The 18,525-nt window shown below is 36.5% G+C and overlaps 2 protein-coding genes across 4 annotated transcripts; one reads left to right on the top strand and one right to left on the bottom strand.

Annotated features, from left to right (window-relative positions):
* The first annotated feature begins 433 nt into the window (after window positions 1-433).
* rnf113a (ring finger protein 113A) lies at window positions 434-4,002 on the top strand. Its single transcript, XM_079820139.1, has 10 exons — window positions 434-588; window positions 730-809; window positions 943-1,041; window positions 1,178-1,285; window positions 2,664-2,773; window positions 2,877-2,983; window positions 3,102-3,191; window positions 3,272-3,365; window positions 3,577-3,683; window positions 3,830-4,002. The coding sequence occupies exons 1-10, from the start codon at window positions 474-476 to the stop codon at window positions 3,895-3,897; spliced, it is 978 nt and encodes a 325-aa protein (XP_079676265.1). The 5' UTR covers window positions 434-473; the 3' UTR covers window positions 3,898-4,002.
* Window positions 4,003-5,445: 1,443 nt separating this feature from the next.
* On the bottom strand, window positions 5,446-18,003 carry strada (STE20 related adaptor alpha). 3 transcript variants are annotated; one of them, XM_079833652.1, is made up of 12 exons: window positions 17,911-18,003; window positions 17,413-17,479; window positions 17,268-17,325; window positions 10,957-11,059; window positions 10,741-10,862; window positions 10,226-10,334; window positions 10,001-10,124; window positions 9,680-9,851; window positions 7,689-7,793; window positions 7,359-7,612; window positions 6,555-6,597; window positions 5,450-6,455 (listed from the first exon to the last, which is right to left on the bottom strand). In XM_079833652.1, exons 4-12 carry the CDS (start codon window positions 11,006-11,008, stop codon window positions 6,300-6,302), a joined length of 1,137 nt encoding a protein of 378 aa, XP_079689778.1. In that variant the 5' UTR covers window positions 11,009-11,059; window positions 17,268-17,325; window positions 17,413-17,479; window positions 17,911-18,003; the 3' UTR covers window positions 5,450-6,299. The 3 variants fall into 3 exon arrangements, with proteins under 3 accessions (XP_079689776.1, XP_079689778.1, XP_079689777.1); XM_079833650.1 differs by lacking the exons at window positions 17,268-17,325; window positions 17,413-17,479; window positions 17,911-18,003 and adding exons at window positions 12,364-12,565; window positions 14,369-17,257 and having other exon boundaries at window positions 5,446-6,455; XM_079833651.1 differs by lacking the exons at window positions 17,268-17,325; window positions 17,413-17,479; window positions 17,911-18,003 and adding exons at window positions 12,364-12,455; window positions 14,369-14,377.
* Window positions 18,004-18,525: the final 522 nt, after the last annotated feature.

Genomic DNA, 18,525 nt, shown 5'->3' with positions numbered 1-18,525 from the left:
AATAACAACATTTAAAAAAAATAATAATAATAAAACCTGAAATAAAAAGGAAAAATATTCGAATATCTGCAATCAGGGCAGTAGGCTACATCATAATGTAATGATCAAAATAAAACGTATTTATCTCATATTTTTTTAGATTTTACACATCTAGGTCCTTAGCATTGAGAATGTCTGAAACCTTTGGTGTAAAGTATAGTAAAGTATACAATGTTATTGTTCTGTATCAGAAAAGGGAGCTGCCATTTATTTTGTTATATGCTTCCTTCCAAAATATGTCTGACAGTTAGACTAATAATGTACTTTTAATAACAGTCAAATATGAACAGTATTAATTGAAATGTGAATATATTAATGTATGAAATGTTAATAACAATAAGACCATCTTTGATAACAGTACACTTGCACTGTATTCATCCCAAACACAAGAGGCACTGTAACGGAGGTAACGTTACTCTGTGGTTTGTTTTCATATGCAGTTCAAGATGGCGGAGTCAGAAGAGCCTAAAACAACCTGCAAGTTTCTTTTTAAGAAATCAAACAAGAAATTTTCCGCACGGAAAAGAAATGCAAGTGATAGCGATAAAGGTACAGTATTTTGTGCTTATTTTATTTTTAATTCACGAGTTGACAGTGAGTTGTCTGTTGAGTCAAAGTTTATGCCAAACGTAATTCTGATCACAACCGACTAACTGATGTATTAAATCTTTATTTTTGTGTGTTCATCAGGCAAAAGTAGCGGCGAGGAGGAGGGCAGTGCTGTGGTCAGAAAGAAGAAAGCTTCTATGACGAACCCCATGATTCAGAAAGTATGTCGCTATTGTACATGTTTCATGAAGTCAGACTCAGTCTGCATTTTTTTTTTTTTTTTGTTATTTATGAAGCTGTTGTTTACTCTGAAGCCATAACCTCAAGTTATATACTGCACATCTCACCGTTTAGACAAAGAAAGTGGAGAGGGAAGCAGTCTCATCAAGTGAAAGTGAAGAGGAGAAAGGCGGCAAGAGCGTCACTGTCGCTTACAAGTCCACTCGGTCTGCGGTGAGTCTGTCTGATGTTTACAGTGTGGCGGTCGTGATTTATATTATGATAAACCTTAAAGAATGCAAATGATTCATTTGATTAAATTCCAAACATGTGATTCTTGTAAATCAGCGTGCGTGTGTGTGTGTTACAGAAACCAGAGGGACCGGATGACATGGGGGCCACTGCTGTTTATGAGTTGGACACAGAGAGGGACAAAGATGCTCAGGCCATCTTTGAGCGCAGCCAGAAGATTCAAGAGGTACGGGGGATATTACAATGACTAGCACCAACATTGTAAAGTCAAGTGCTTTTTACATTTTACGGATTTCTTCAAAGCAGGTTTACAGTAGTAAACAGAAAAACAGCATCTGCGTTGCAAAATTGTCCAATCAGAATTCATTATTTTTCGTTTATTATCATTACACCCATTTCAGCTCTAAAGAAGATAATATAGTAGCATTATTCAGGTGAAATCAGGTCAGTTTTTCAGTTACGTCAATATTTTTGAGCACAGCAGAATTTATACATTTTGCTGAATAGTAGTTGTCTAAATATATAATAAAATACATATATCTCAAAAAGAGACGCTAGAAAAAGAGCCTCTATGGCCTATAACAACACGTGTAAAACAATCTCTCAATAAACAGATATTATGATGAACTTGCTTTTAAAGGGATTCTTTTGCCATCGTCTACTCGCCCTCATATTGTTTGCAAAGGTTCATGTATTGAACACAGGAGATATTAGGCAGGATGTTTATGTTTCTCTAAAACGGAAATAAAAAGACAAAATGATCAATAAAAGTATTATAAATATACACAACTTGTGTGTTATATTTTAAGTACTCAAAAATTATACAGTAGCAGAACAAAATGTGTGAGGAACAAAATGCACAGACATTCTTCCTCTCTTTTGTAATTTGATGTCCGACTGAATGAAACAGATTATCAAAAAAGACAAAAAAAAGGGGCTTGATTCTATCCATAAATTGGTTGGTAACCCTTGACGCATTTGTATTGACGCAGAAGCGCAGAGGATAGAGCACAAAACACCGGTCATGAATTAGAGTCTAAAACAAGAATTTTTAAAGAGAAATGGTGAAGGATTTCGATATATGAGAAGAGGGACTTGAGTTTGTTGCCCAGCACTATCCGTAAGAGGCGTCAAAGCTTGCAATACTCCTGTACATCGTGTCAGGGGTTACTCCTTTAGCGCAAGTCGATTTGTGTACCGCTGACTGCTGGAGGGGAGTTATTTTAGTCTATAAAGTTTTAAATATGGATATTTTTCTTACACGAACGTGCCACTTCGCTTCAGAAGTTCTTTATTAACCCCCCAGAGCCGTTTGGAGCAGTTATATGAAGGATTGATGCACTTTTATGGCCTTCAAAAATGACCATGTTGCTGCCATTATAAAGTTTGGAAGAGCCAGGACATTTTTAATATAACTCAGATTTTATTTGTCTGAAAGAATAATGTCATATACACCTAGGATGACTTGAGGGTGAGTAAATAATGGGCTAATTTTCATTTTTGGGTGAACTAATTTCATGCCGACTTTTAAGATACATGATTACTGATATTGTTTGGGTGGCCACAATAGGCACAATCTCTTAATGTCTGTATTTTATTAATAGGAGTTGTCTGGTAAAGAAGACGATAAGATTTATCGTGGCATCAACAACTACCACAAATTCATTAAACCCAAAGATTCCACCATGGGGAATGCCTCATCTGGTATGGTCAGGTGAGTCAGTAGAAATGTTGGTCAAATGCTGGTCCTGTTTGCTGTGACTAAATATGTAAGACACACAACTTTTAACTGATCCACAAGGTCTTGTATGTGATAGGAAAGGACCAATCAGAGCCCCGGAGCACCTCAGGGCCACAGTCCGGTGGGATTACCAGCCTGACATTTGTAAAGACTATAAAGAGACAGGCTTCTGTGGGTTTGGAGGTTAGTAAGCCACAGGTTTCCTCTCTATTCTTGCCTTTCTTTTGAGGTTCATGAGGTTCTTTTCTATGGCAAATGTCATTGCAGGAACAAACATGTCATTTTTTTTTTTTATCCTCAGACAGCTGTAAGTTTCTGCATGACCGCTCGGACTACAAGCACGGCTGGCAGATTGAGCGAGAGCTTGAAGAAGGAAGATATGGGGCAAACGGTTAGCCATCTTTAGGTACAGGTCTTTGAAAACATTTTGTTTCTTTTGTTCTGTTTTCTGATGCATTGTTTATTTCACAGATGATGAGAACTATGAAGTGAGCAGTGACGAGGAAGATCTTCCTTTCAAGTGTTTCATTTGTAGAGAGACCTTTAAGAACCCTATTATTACAAAGTAAGTGCTACATCAAGCCATGGCCAGTTTGAATTGCAAATGCTGTTCCCCACTATTACCACCACAGCACAAACCCACATTATGATGCTTTACATGTACATCATATCTACATTTTTTGACATTGTGTTTGCATGCTGTAATAGCCGCATATTTGACTGCAGACCTAGTATGTCATTCTCAATTTAAAAGTATAATTTCTTTTTTTTCCCAGGTGCCGGCACTACTTCTGCGAGACCTGTGCTCTCCAGCACTACCGCAAGTCCAAGCGCTGCTATGTTTGTAACCAGCAGACCAATGGTGTCTTCAACCCGGCTAAAGGTGCTTATCTTTTACATTAATCACAAATGACTAGACAAGCTTTGGTCAGATACTCTTGGAGCCCTGATAAATTCACTCACTAATGTCATATATAATATGAAATGGCTAATAAGGAAGTCATTTTTGGTGTATTTTTTTTCCTCCAGAGCTCATAGCTAAGATGCAGAAACAGCAGGCAGCTGCTGACCAGCCTCCCTCAGATGAGGATGACTAGAACCACACAACCTCCTCCCTTCTGTATTCTACTTCAGTCAATCGAATTTCCAGTTGTGTTGTACATTTTCAGAACCTTTGAAATAAAAGTGCACTCTTTTGTAGTTTTTTGGGGTGAGTCTTTCCTTCATTCTCATTAAAGGGATAGTTCACCCAAAAATGAAAATTAGCCCATAATTTACTCACCCTCAAGTCATCCTAGGTGTATATGACATTCTTCTTTCAGACGAATAAAATATGAGTTATATTACAAAAGTCCAGGCTAATCCAAGCATTTGAACAGGATTCATAGTTGCTCTGTTTTTGAAGTCCATAAAAAGTGCATCTGCCCATCAAATAACTGCTCCACGCGGCTCTGGGGTGTTAATAAAGGCTTTCTGAAGCGAATCAACGCATTTGTGTAAGAAAAATATCCATATTTAAAACTTTATCAAGTAAACTTTCAGCCGACGCCTTCCCTGTTCAATTTATGGAAAAATTGTTGAAAGTTCCCCTGCCGATCGAAAAACTAACTCGACCAGGTCCGCTCGTCATGACGTCACGTAAGCATCTTGAGTTTCACTGTCAACAATCAACAATTTTCCAAGGTTATCCATCGGCTGGAACTCTACTTCATAAAGTTTTAAATATGAATATTTTTCTTACACAAATGGTAATGATGCAGAGGAACATTATCATTGCAATAACTTTTGTTTTCTAGTTTATGAACAATAAAAACATTCAACAGCCATTTAGAATCCACCCTACTTTAAAGGGCTTAAGCATTCAAGGCGGCAGATGACATCAATCGTCAGTGTGGACGACAATATAGTAAACGTAATTTTCTATCTTTCTTGGTGTGAAGAGGACTTTAGACAGGCTTTTTAACCCTCAAGCCAGCCTCGCATTTACAGCCCTTAATCCCGCCTTTGTGGACACATTTGGGCATGAAGGTCTCAGGTGTGATTCCAATTTTTTTTTTTAAATGTTGTATCACCATCTTTGATAATAATAATTCTATCAATTTATTTCCTTCTAAAAGTACCATATTTCTATGTAAAATATGCTTATTTTTATGTTAGATTTAATATTTCTTTAGCTTCAGTAAAAATAAAAAAACATAATCAGCAAGTCCAGAGAGCCAAAACCTAAAAATGTGGTGACTTTGGTGACATCTGTTGTTGTTCGTTGATGACAAAGGTAGTAATAAACAAATCTCAAAATGAATATCCTTTTTTTTTTAATACGGATATTCATATCATATCCATCCTATTTATCAGTTGTCGGTCAAAACATGAAAATAATTATAAGCTTATTTGTAAAATTTTAATGTCAATGCATCCCCATTATAAACTTAAGTATAGTTTAGTATGTCGATAAATCACTATTGCAGCTGTTTTTCAAAATAAGCTGTAATGGAACGAACAACATCCTAAATATATATATATATATATATATATATATATATATATATATATATATATATATATATATATATATATATATATATATATATATATATATATATATATATATATATATATATATATATATATATATATATATATATATATATAGCAAACAACATCAATGGCAACATTTATTCCATTTGACCAAGATGTAAATATGCTGAAAATACACAGACGGTCCACTGAAGTACTTACTTCTGTAACGCATGCCAAGAATAGAAATTAATCTTAGCAAAAATACAACCAAACTAAAATTTTTAAACTAATAACTGCTCCAGATAGCAGGGGGAAAAAATAAAACGTGTCCTCAAGCATTTTTTTTTTGTGGCGTCACTATTGAGCACCATTCCCACAATCCATCCATAAATTGGACAGTGCTATGTTGAGTTTGACTTTACTGACAGCTCTTTATGCTTGACTGGACAAATATGCTAGGATACATGGTAATTCAATTGTGAACCTGTGTTACTGTAAGCTGGTAGACATTCATAGAGTGTCATAAGTTCAGTTGAAACGCATAGAACACGTTTCAGTAGCCTGAAGTGATCACCATTGTCACATGGCCTGTCTGTAAGCGTAACTAAAATGTAGGCGAGGGTGCGCAGTGCATGCCTCAGGCTCCAGTTCATGCTTCTGAATGCATTAGCAAGGCTATGTGGCTGCTGGCTTTTCATTTCTCTTCTTACAGTCTCTCCTTATAGTTTCATTGACATACACGAATCACAAAGACAACCAAGAAACATTCCAGAGTCTCTTGTAGCTTCTTTGAAGCTCTTTGTAATGTCTATATCACATTCACGTAGCACAAGCCTTCCCTTTTTCTCCCTTCACACTAAAAAGAAAAAAGACACAAAACAAAATCTTCCACATGTCTCAATTTCTCATTAAGAGTCCTATGGCAAATCACACCTTTCCATCCAATCCCTCGTCCCTCCATCTCTCCATCTGTTTAATGTCAAAAATCCCAGTCATCCACATCCAGGTTGCTGAAATCAGATTCCAGACTAGCTAGTCCAGTGGGCGAATCCTGAGGTTGCATGCAGTCTAGGCTGCTGATTGGAGAAACTGGACGCAGGAGCTCAGGAAGAGCCTCGGATGGTCTGCGCTTTATCTGAAATGTGACGACCACAACAAAACGAGTGAGTGACCACTTTGTGTTTAAATTTGTACGGATATATCAGGTATTTGTTCAGAAGAAGGTCAAACTCACTTGTTTGAAGAAGGAATGGCCAATCAGAGAGCTGGCAGAAGGTCTGTGGTAAGACATAACATCAATTTCAATCTATTCATTGCACCACAAAAGTATAACCTACTTGGTAACACTTTACAATAAGGTTTCATTGTTAACATTAGTTAACATGAACTAATCACAGAACTACACTTCTACAACATTTATTATTTTAATTATTTATTATTACATTTACTAATGCATTTTTTAAATCAAAAGTTATATCTGTTAAAGGGATAGTTCACTCATAGTGGGGATAGTTCAATAACTTTCCATAGCGGAAGTCAATGAGGCCCATCGACTATTTGGTTACCCATATTCTTCAAAATATATATTTTTTTTTTGTGCTCAGCAACACATTAATGCAGGTTTGGAATGACATGATGGTGAGTAAATGATGACAGAATTTTCCTTTTTGAACATTACTTTCTAATGTTCCTCAGAGAATCTTTAACATTAGTTAATGCAACTAAATGAACAAATGTATATTTATTAACTAACATTAAGAAAGATTATTAAATGCTGTAAAAAAATATATTGCTCACAGTTAATTTTAACTAATGCTAAGAAATTAGACCTTTTGTAAAGTTTTTATCATTTACTTATGAGAAACTTTCTAAAGTTTATCAATTTGGAGCTCAACATCCTGGATCCCCTTTCACTTACATTACCACGAAAAAAGAAATGATACAGGTGTGGAATGATATGATGGGCAATCATGACATAATTTTGAATTAGTCCTTTAAAAATAAATACAAATCGGAAGCAGTTGAGTTTTATATTGACCTTTTCTCAGGATCTCTCTGCAGACAGAGTTCCACAAAGGCATGAAAGTGAGGACTGAAGGTCCGGCTGTATGGGTTTCCTGCGGAGGAGGATGAGGGCTCTCCATTAGTGTGGCGAGCTCCACTGGCACCGGGGCCCTCGCAGATCCCAGAGTCGGCCCCCGAGCGAGACGGTTTCATGCACAGTTCTTCAGGGGGGATGGTGGTGGTGTCCAGCAGGCAGGGGACTGTACCATTCAACTTCTCTAACAACATCTGACACAGGCAAAGAGACGGTTTATGAAGCCAAATGGAAGTTTAAAAGGATCGATAAAGCAAGTGTTTGCCTTACCTGCGTAGCTGGCATGTCTTTGAAGGGCACGTGTCCATTAGCTAGCTCACATGCAGTGATGCCCAAACTGTAAATGTCTGAGCGGAAGTCATATCCCTGAAGATTCTGTCATATACACAGATTAATACAGGTGTAATCAAATGTCATTTGCTAATTTCTGATGTATTGTAAGTACAGTATACAATATTGTTCAAAGGTTTGAGGCCAGCAAAAATTATTTTATATATTTGAAAGAAGTCTCTTATGCTCACCTTTATTTAATTGATCAATAGTACAATAAAAAATGAATAGTGTATATTTCAGTGCATTCAAATGTGTTAATTTGGTGCTCAAGAAAAAATTATTACTGTCATTATCATTATATACACACAATTTTTTTTTTTTTTTTTTTACAATTTACAATTTATTCAGACACCTTCAATATTTTCACACATTATCACAGTTTATTCACTATAGTTTTAAATATGACAAGAACTCGGAGTTAAACTGTGTCAGAAGAAATTCATCCTGATAATGTCAGATAACTTTGATAGAAAGGTATGTAATGGATTACAATCAACCAATCAGCTGACAGATGTTCAATTTAAGTACACAATTAGATAATACCAATTTAGGTCAATAATTTTGGTCCCAAATTTATATAAATTTTACTGATAGTCCACTGTGTGAAGATTTTTTGGGTATAATATGTCACAGTTTACTTCATTTTGCTATCCTCACTTACATAAATTAACTAGTGTCCTGCCCCCACTAGTAAAAAAATATATCTGGTGTCTGAATAATTTTTGGACTGTATATGTGTGTGTGTGTGTGTGTGTGTGTGTGTGTGTGTGTGATATATACATATACATATACATATATATAAATATATATATATACACACACACACACACACACACACACACACACACACACACCGATCAGGCATAACATTACGACCACCTTCCTAATATTGTGTTGGCCCCCAGCCCTGACCCGTCGAGGCATGGACTCCACTAGACCCCTGAAGGTGTGCTGTGGTATCTGGCACCAAGATGTTAGCAGCAGATCCTTTAAGTCCTGTAAGTTGCGAGGTGGGGCCTCCATGTATCGGACTTGTTTGTTCAGCACATCCCACAGATGCTCGATTGGATTTAGACGTGGGGAATTTGGAGGCCAAGCCAACACCTCAAACTCATTGTTGGGCTCCTCAAACCATTCCTGAACCATTTTTGCATAAGCACTGCAAACGGAGTATCTGTGAAACGGGCGTCAGCAGGTGCCATACTCGATGTATGCGCCACTTTCATACGGGTTTCTCGTGCCACAGTGCCTACATACTGTTAAAGTTTTGTCCACCACCCTTCTTCCGTCATCATTATATTTTACGGGGAAGCCACAATGCTCCCATACATGCGATTTGAATGACGCGGGAGGCTTTTCAAGTTCTTCTTCTTCTCCGCTAGCCACTGTTGACTGATTAACATGCCCTGTTCACGTGTTTCTCTGAAACTCAGCATCGAGTTTAAAGGAACGAAATTACTTAAAAAGCAAAATGTCTTTTAGTCTGCGATCGCAAAACAATTCAGATAAATCCACAAGTTTTAAAAAATGTGCAATAAATCCGCGGGTCACGTGCGTGCCGAACCGTGGGTTCAACTGCGATCCGTTACACCCCTACTGACCACTGCAGACCGTGAGAACACCCCACAAGAGCTGCAGTTTTGGAGATGCTCTGACCCAGTCGTGTAGTCATCACAATTTGGCCCTTGTCACACTCGCTCAAATCCTTACGCTTGGCCATTTTTCCTGCTTCTAACACATCAACTTTAGGACAAAATGTTCACTTACTGCCTAAAATATCCCACTCACTAACAGGTGGCATGATGACGAGATAATCAGTGTTATTCACTTCACCTGTCAGTGGTCATAACGTTATGCCCGATCGGTGTATATATGCATATATACACTCTGACCCCAAAATGTAGATTGGTACAGTATATGAAACGTACCTGCTGCAGAACCTCTGGACTGAGCCACGGTAGTACTTTAACACTGTACTGGGGAAAATCGTGTACAACACGTGCTCTCTGACCATGACGGATCAAGCTGAAGATACTCCTAAGACCGGACAGATACACCTGCCCATCTGCTGCAATCAGGACGTGGCTTGACTTCACACTCCTACAGACACAGATTAAGATGATTACAAAGTATTCTTGTAGCACCTACATTAAAAGCATGAGACCAACAGTCTGGTGTGGTGGTTGATATATTAACCTGTTTGACTAATAACAATAATAAATATTCATGAGTGTACATGTGTTCCTCACCGGTGAACGTAGCCCATCTGATGTATGTACTCCAGAGCTCTCAGCACACCCAGCAGGATGTAGGCAATTGTCTGCTCACTCAAACCATCAGCAAAATGTGTACAGATCAAGTCTCGTGCTGATCCTGATAAAGAAGAGAAACACAAAAGAATGTTAAGAAAAAACTGGTACTATGAGCAGCTCGATATATACTTGATATAGCTGATGCAGAATGTCTCAGCTAACCGTAGGCCATGAAGGGTGTGATCACCCAAAGTTCATTCTCAGCAATGAAGACGCTCTTGTATGGGAGGATACAGGGGTGGTGGAACAGCTTAGACACATGGAGTTCTCCCTATGGAAAAATAAACAAATTGTCATTGAGGATTTCTTAAAAATACTGTGCAAAAATCTTGTCTCGTCTCGTTCTAGTTTAATTGACTCAGAGTCGACTCTAACTTTTGAGAGACAATAACTTTATATACGGTGCACTTTCAGATTTTAAACTTTGCAGGATGTTTTCATTCACTTAGAACTATGTTACAAACTACATGAAAGGTAATTTTCAAAAATCCATAATAGGGGCTCTTGTTTGTTCTACACAAGTCGACTAATAAAAACACTACTCAAACATTGCAAAAGGATTTTTGAAATAATGGAGTTATTTTGCCTTATTCATAATTAAATATAAATATAAAATTACTTAAAATGTCCATCTCTAGTAAATTGTGAGAGAAGCCCTGCTGTCACTTTCTACTGACCTGTAAGTAAGTGACCATGTCATTAGTACAGGAATCCAGGTCAATACGCCGGATGGCCACATGCTCCCCTGTAGGTTTGTACCTGGCCAGATTCACTGTCATCAAGGCCTCCAAACCTCGTCCTACACAAGCACAAGCACAGACACACTTAAAGCTGTAGGAATCACAGACGATCGCAGAGATGTCTGTACTAGTGATCTGCAGTCTTGGTCTCACCTACGACAGTGCTCAGCTCATAGGCACTGTTGTCTGGAAGAAAGCTTCCCATGGTTTCCCTGCGTGGGAGAGGGCTCAGAGACTCTTGACTGTCCTCATGGGCCTGAGTCAATGAAAAGAGTCATTAGTCAAATGAGGCAACACACTCTGGCCCAAAAATGTACTTACAACCTCTACAGTGTTATGCCACTGGGGGCAGGCTAAATAAACACAGTGCAAACTGAATATGGCTGTGTCTCGATCTCAGAAAGTTTATTGTGAACATGAACTCGGGCATTAGTATGGGCCATGATGGCCCACTAAATATTGAGAAACTAGGAAGTGGATTGAGAAACAATTTAGATGGCAATTCAGCATTCCTAGTATTAAATCCTTTTAACATACTTGAATTATTAGATTGCGAGCCCTGTGATTTTACTGGAGGTGCATTTGTGAAAGTGGTTTGTGGGTACATAGTCATACAGAGTGACCCAATAAAATATTTAAACACTTAATTAACACTTACAAAATATATGAATGTCATTACATTAGAAGATCAAATATCAAATCAATTGGCATCTATTTTTAAGAAATTGTATTTTTCTCTTTTCCAAGCAAAAAAGCTTGTGACAACAAAGAAAATGTCTAATTTGACTAAATATTTGATTTCAAATAAATGCTGTACTTATACACTCTATTGTAAAAAATAATGTTTCTTGAGCAGCAAATCATCATATTAGAATGATTTCTGAAGGATCATGTGACACTGAACACTGCAGTAATGATGCTGAAAATTAAGCTTTGCCATTATACATTTTAAAATATATTCAAATAGAAAAGTTATTTTAAAAATCGCAATATAATTTCACAATATTACTGTGTTTACTGTATTTTTGATCCAATGAATACAGCTTTGGTGAGCATAAGAGACTTCTTTCAAAAACAAAGAAAAACAAACTCCAAACTTATGAACTTCAGTGTACATCTCTGCTTACTCTGCTGGTGTACCTGTGTGAATTTTTACATCCACTACATTGATCTTAGGACCAGTTTGTTGAAAGTCACAGCAAAAAGTTAAAGATCTCTAAATAAAGGTCTCGCAATTATTTGTTTGCAGATGCTATTGTGTTTTTTTACTTGACCGTGCATTCACAGATGTTGTAGTGGGGAGTGTGGAAGGCAATATTTTGAAACCTAAAAGTCTTTTGATTGTGACCCAGCATCAACCTGTAGTGTTTCTGACAGGATTTGTGTCACCGTTCAAGCAGTTTTTGGGTTGCAAACATTTTAAGTGCATGTTAGCTTTACTTCAAAAGCATCATAGTATTTTGGGATGTCAACCAAATATACTATGACCTTCAATGTCAGTTTCAGTGAATTATTTCAAGTACACACATTAACAAATCACAGATAACAGCACAAACCAACCTGGTTTTGATGAGGGGAAGGGTTTTTATTACACATACACTGATAAATCCCAGCCATTGCAAAGCTCTTCAGAGAATCATACAGATCAAGTACTGAGAAACGGCAGATTATGGCTAATTAAAGATTCAGTCCAACTGTTCTGAAACTCAGTACGAGGCGAGGCGAGAAGTTGAAACTGCAGCAGGAATGGCCTCACAAAACTCTGCATATTTGCAAAAGCATGTTACAAGCATCAAATAAACTGTACAATACACTACTGAATTTGCTCATAGATATACATGATCCCACTAAGACCAAGTAAATTTTTTGCTTACATTAATTTCCATTAGCGCTGCCATGGAACTCACAGATAATATTATCAATAACATCCTCTCAAATATGATGAGAGTTTTTGTCAGTGAAGATACTGCAGGTCTATGGCAATTCATAAAACAAATCATTTTATGCCCTTTGATGTGTTTGCAGGACTATTTCAGTGAACAGTGCAGCAAGCCCAGGCTTTTATTAAGATGACTACATGTGTTGCATTAACACAATGAGCATCATCCCACTTCACATGCTTAGGTGACCAATGACAACATTACCATTATTCCTGGTGTTGGTTCGTTCTTTGTGACAACTCTTATGAGTGAATTTCGTAAGATAGATGTCTTAAATTGCATTAATGAACGGTAATGCAGAATAAGTCTCACTGATTCACAACGTGTCAAATATGAGGTGAGAGTGCAGTAGCAGTAAACAACAATACACAATTACATTCTTAATTATCTGTTGAATTAGACTGCTAATCATTATTAGCTAAAGAAGCAATTCATTCAATTCACTCAAAGTGTATGTCTTCCATTAAAGGGACAGCTCACCCAAAAGTGCAAACAGTATGTACTCATCCCTTAGGCTACCACGTGACTTTAGAAACTTTTAATTTTAATTATATTTTAAAAGTAATTAATACTTTTATTCAGCAAGGGTGCAATACATTGTTCATAAGTGACAGTAAATGTGTTTATAATGATTCAAATAAATGCAGTTCTTTGGATCTTACTAGATTTCAAAGCATGAAAATCATGGTTTCCAATAGTATATCCAAAATACTTCAACATTGATGCATCAATTCATCATATTAGAATGATTTCTGAAGGATCATGTGACAATGAAGACTGGAGTAATGATGCTAAAATTTGCCAACAAAGGAATAAAATTACATTTTAAATAGTGCTGGTCAATCGATTAATTGCATCCAAAATAAAAGTTTGTTTGCATAATATATGTGTGAGTACTGTGTATAATGTATATATATATAAATACACACACACACACACACACACACATATACATATACATACATATATATGCACACACACACATATATTATGTAAACAAATTTTTATTTTGGATGCAATTAATCGATTGCCCAGCACTAATTTTACATTATATTATTATATTACAATCGAAAAAAAAATATTTTAATTTGTAATAATACAAATTCACAATATTACCGTTTCACTATGTTTCTGATCAAATAAAAGCACCCTTTGTGAGCTCTTCTTTTAAAAAGTAAAAAACATTTTAAAAAATCGTACCAGCCCCAAATGTTTAAACAGTAGTGAACCCATCAATATTTACTATTATTTCAATATAAATAATATCAATATATATACCCCAAGTCTTTGTTTTCTTCCCTTTGGTTTATCAAGAACTCCTTACAATAATAAACCCCTAGTGACCCCAGTGAGTTTCCTGGGCCATAATTGTCCTTTTCCTTATTAAAATATGAGCACTTCCCTCTTCTGGACCCTCAGTCTGAGCGGGTGTGAGGTATGAGTGTCACAGCAGCACGATGAGTGCATGCATTGCACGCAAACACAGGAGCACAGGGGGGTGTATTCATCTGAGCGCACACACCATTAATCTTACATTTGCACATTTACACAAGCACACACCAGCTCACATGCTCATCCACACACCAACAGGCGAATGGAAAAGCAGGAAGATATTCCACACTTACTTTCCTTAGTGGGCTTGCCTGAGCTTGCTCTGGCGTAGAGAAATCATGTAAATGACGCAAAAGACACAAATACAAACAAACAATCTGCCTTTAAAGTGGTTCTCACAAATTTAAGAAACATCTAGAACATCTTTTTTCTGAGACCCTCTCTTAGCTTATTATCAACATCCTGCCAATCAAAACTCTCTATATCCTTCATATGATTGAATCAATTCAAAAAGATATTTGGTATAAAATCAAAGAATATATATCATTGATACCTATTTATTAGATACCCCCCTTTTTCCCAACAATGAAACAAAGATTCTAACATCAATAAATATAAGAAATACTGTATCTGTCAATTATTTTAATTGTCTAGTCAAAATTGACACCACATATATTATGATCTATAATCGCAGCATATTGCATAAATGATCAAAATTACAGAAAGCAGCAATTCTATTTATATTACTTGAGCACTCAATTCAACAAAAAAGGATAAACCATCAGAAAAACATTCTTTAATATCTACTTTCTTTTTTAACAGTTTTTTTTTTCACTTGAACTATCTTTTTGATCAACCGTTTTTATTTACGCATTGCCATGGAACACGTAACAGCCAAAAGCAAACAAAACTTAGCGTCTTTAAAAGCAGACATGAAGCAGCGATTATGGACTACAACAAAATTAATGGAAGCAGACAAAGAAAAAGCAACATCTAAAAAAATCCTTCATTGTCCATGCATTACACATCATCTTAAAGACAGGCAACTTTGGAAATTAATTCATAATTTTTAAAGAAAGTCTGTTCACTCAGCAGCCATATTTGCAACGCCTTCGGGCAGCTATTTTAGGCATCCAAGACCAAGTCCTATCTACTAGAATGGGGGAATTCTGAAATCTCAAAAACCGCTGCCTGAACTCACAATCAAATAACATATTTCAAATCAGCAACAAAATCTGACATGAACTGCCCCATAAATGTTGTTTCTTATGCTCAAACAGCTTTAAAAAAAAAAAAAGTGTTTTTTTTTCAGACTAGACCAGCCAATGCACAAGTGCAGTCCTACAGCAAGTCTCAGGTTTCTATGGGAACCGGAGCTTCTAGCAGCAGCTGCAGTGAAAAAACTGACTTTACCAATTAGTGATTGGCTCTTTTATTTAGAAGGCGGGACATCATATTGCGTGTTGCTGTTTCTCCGATTCATAAGTAAAAGGAGTGAACTGTATTTCTAGATCTATAGTCTTTGGTACTACATATAATTCAGACTATCAAGACACTGGCTGTACAGTTTATATATACATAGATTTCAAAGCCACTTGGCATTAAAATAAATCTCTTGAACAAGACCAATGTCAGCAAAACTGGAGAGTTATACACCACACAAGTCTGAAATCATTTTTACAAGACAGTTAAGCTATTGTTTGTACCACTACAGTCTAAAATATTTGTTCAAATTATGTCCAATAGTCTAATATAGACTACCTTTCAAAACTTTGGAGTCAGTACAATTCTTGGTAAAACTTTAGTATGGGAAACACGTTCACTATTAACTATGACTTTTGCCTCAATAAACTCCTAATTTACTGCTTATTAATAGCTAGTAAGGTAGTTTTTGTAGTTTTAAGTTTAGGTATTGGTAGGATTAAAGGATGAATAAGGCATTAATATGAGCTTTATAAGTACTAATAAACAGGAAATATCCTAGTAATATGCATGCTAATAAGCAACTATTCATAGTGAGAACTGAACCCTAAAATAAAGTGTTACCCAATTTTTTTTATCATCATTACTCCAGTCTTCAGTGTCACATGATCCCTCAGAAATCATTCTAATATGATGATTTTCTGCTCAAGAAACATTTCTCATAATTATCAATGTTGAAAACAGTTGTGCTGCTTAATATTTTTGTACAAACCTTAATCGTTTTTTACAGAATTCTTTGATTAATAGATGGTCACTTTTTTTTTATCATTTTAAACGCATCCTAGCTGAATAATAGTAATCATTTATTTTAAAAAGACATTTTACTGACCCCAAGCTTTTGAATGGTTGTGTATATTATAATGTTATTAATTGCAACTAAATGGCAGAGAATATGAATGTTTATACTGATGCTGTCAAAAGGCACAAGCATCAAAAAGTAAGAAGATATGAAGCCTTTTTATATCTGGATTTCACTGTAAACTAGTCTATAAGTAAAAAAGCTCACAATCTACCAATACATATAGTCTTCCTCTAACAGATTTCATACGCCTTCACCTTAGACCTCCCCTACATATCGGTTGCAGTGACTCAGCTGTCAGTTGCACCACAGAAGCAATCTGTCAACACCTAGCAATTACACTACATCAGAGTCATCCTACATACATACAGATACATCGCCACCAAAAGGAGATTAAAAAACCTCACAGACACATGGTTGTTACTGCCATCATCAGTCACAATGACACAAACGCTGCACTTTCATTACGGAGCAGTATCACAACACATTTAGCCTACAACAAAAACCCACGAAGTTTGACAATATTAAATTCACAGAACCTTTAATGAAGCACAAGCAAAACAAACAGCAAGCCAAAAGCTGTATCGTTACTTGTGCAAAGGTACTGGTTGGTTGCGATCATGGGTAATGTGCATTTGTAGAGTTTCTCTTTTGCTATGTGTCTCTGCATAGCTGACTATGAGGGGGATTTGTGCATCTCCTTGACGAGTTCAAGATGGGCTAATTGACCATTTGAATGTTGCAGAAGTATTTTAAAATGTGAGTAGGAACTATTTTTTGTGCCAAAGGTTTGAGTTTCTAGGGCTCCCCTTCACACTCACCCTGGCTACAGTGGAATTAACTCAGGCGGATGGGCTTTGCTGAAAAAGGTACAAGCACAGCGACATGAAATGCTGGACTATTGAACTTACCTCCAAATAACTCCAGGTCCCTCAGGCTTTCCACACTAAGTTTCTCTGACACCCAGCGCTGAAAGAAAGCAAGAGATGAATGTACATGCAAATAAAATGAGTCACTTTGACAACAATATACTTTAACCCAATCAAGCTCACTCACCAAAAAAGACATGGATCCTGGAGATGGCAGGCAGCAATACTTCCACAAACACATAAAGAGTAAAGATCTGCAAGAACATAGCAGAAGTTGCTGAGATTCATAAAACAGATTATTTTCCCCGGCTCTGTTTATTTCTTAATTATGTAAATGATGCAAGTAAATTAATAATCGATAGAGATTTCAGCAGTACAAGAGAACAGAGCTCGAAATCAAATGGGATGTATTGCTAGATTACTAACCTACATGTATTTGCAAATAAGATTACTTTGGGGTTGCTCAGTTAGTGAGCATTGAGCAGTATGAGAGATGTGTATTCACTCACACAAACCCGCTATTTTATAAAAAGCATGGTCAATCATTGAGAAACAAATGTAGCATTCAAGTTTCAGTATCTTTCAGTTAGCCAAGCAGCGACAAGAATATCTCTCAATTATGATAAACAGAGCTCGGAGGTCCAATGTGTTTGTGTAAGTAGTACAGTATAATCGTTAAACTCACCCTCTGTTAGCTCGCGTTCGTCTTATTGATCAAAATAGTCCAATTTTCAGGAATCAATAAAACTGGGAGATGTAACGTATTTCTTCACCTCGCAGTGGGCTGGGTCGTGTTGAAGAACGTCAGGTGATTGGACAAGTGTCGTTGACGACTCGGCGTCCTCGTGTTCCTATTGGACCAAAGGTTGGATGCGTGCCTCGCTATTGGTCTAAATCCGAGAGCAAATTAAATATTCTGTTGCCATATAAGTATGAGCTTTTGCGGGCTGCAGTTTTTTTTAGGGTTCAAAGACTAATCGCAACTGTCGTAGTCACAATAAAGAAGGATTTATTAATTTACCTATATAGTTTGTAGAATATATAAACTATCTTAATTATCTTTGTGAAATCCTATATTTGCATTATTTTGCAATCGTTTACTCGACGGTTTTGATATGTTTTGTATGTTCTTCTCTATGCAGAACAATGACACTTTTCTCAATTCATACACTAAGATTTATTTATTTATTTATTTTAACACAACATATGAATGGCATAAACAGTCAGTTTACAACAATAAACTGGCGTGAACGGTTCAACACGTTGGATCCAGATCTAAAACAAATAAAAACAGATAAAT

The sequence above is a fragment of the Gobio gobio genome (genome assembly GCF_949357685.1).
Source record: "Gobio gobio genome assembly, chromosome: 1".
Lineage (NCBI taxonomy): Eukaryota > Metazoa > Chordata > Actinopteri > Cypriniformes > Gobionidae > Gobio > Gobio gobio.
The sequence above is the reverse complement of the archived record's forward strand: the minus strand, read 5'-3'. Positions and strand labels throughout refer to the sequence as shown.

What these genes read in the sequence shown, in the direction of transcription:
- rnf113a (XM_079820139.1), top strand. Translation starts at nt 474, where the DNA reads ATGCAGTTCAAGATGGCGGAGTCAGAAGAGCCTAAAACAACCTGCAAG. An exon ending in TGCAAGTGATAGCGATAAAG is followed by an intron (nt 589 to 729) that starts GTACAGTATTTT and finishes TGTGTTCATCAG; the next exon opens with GCAAAAGTAGCGGCGAGGAG. An exon ending in GCCTCATCTGGTATGGTCAG is followed by an intron (nt 2,774 to 2,876) that starts GTGAGTCAGTAG and finishes TGTATGTGATAG; the next exon opens with GAAAGGACCAATCAGAGCCC.
- strada (XM_079833650.1), bottom strand. Translation starts at nt 12,420, where the DNA reads ATGGCTGGGATTTATCAGTGTATGTGTAATAAAAACCCTTCCCCTCAT. An exon ending in GTCCAGAGGTTCTGCAGCAG is followed by an intron (nt 7,794 to 9,679) that starts GTACGTTTCATA and finishes TGTATATGACAG; the next exon opens with AATCTTCAGGGATATGACTT. An exon ending in AAGACATGCCAGCTACGCAG is followed by an intron (nt 7,613 to 7,688) that starts GTAAGGCAAACA and finishes TGCCTGTGTCAG; the next exon opens with ATGTTGTTAGAGAAGTTGAA.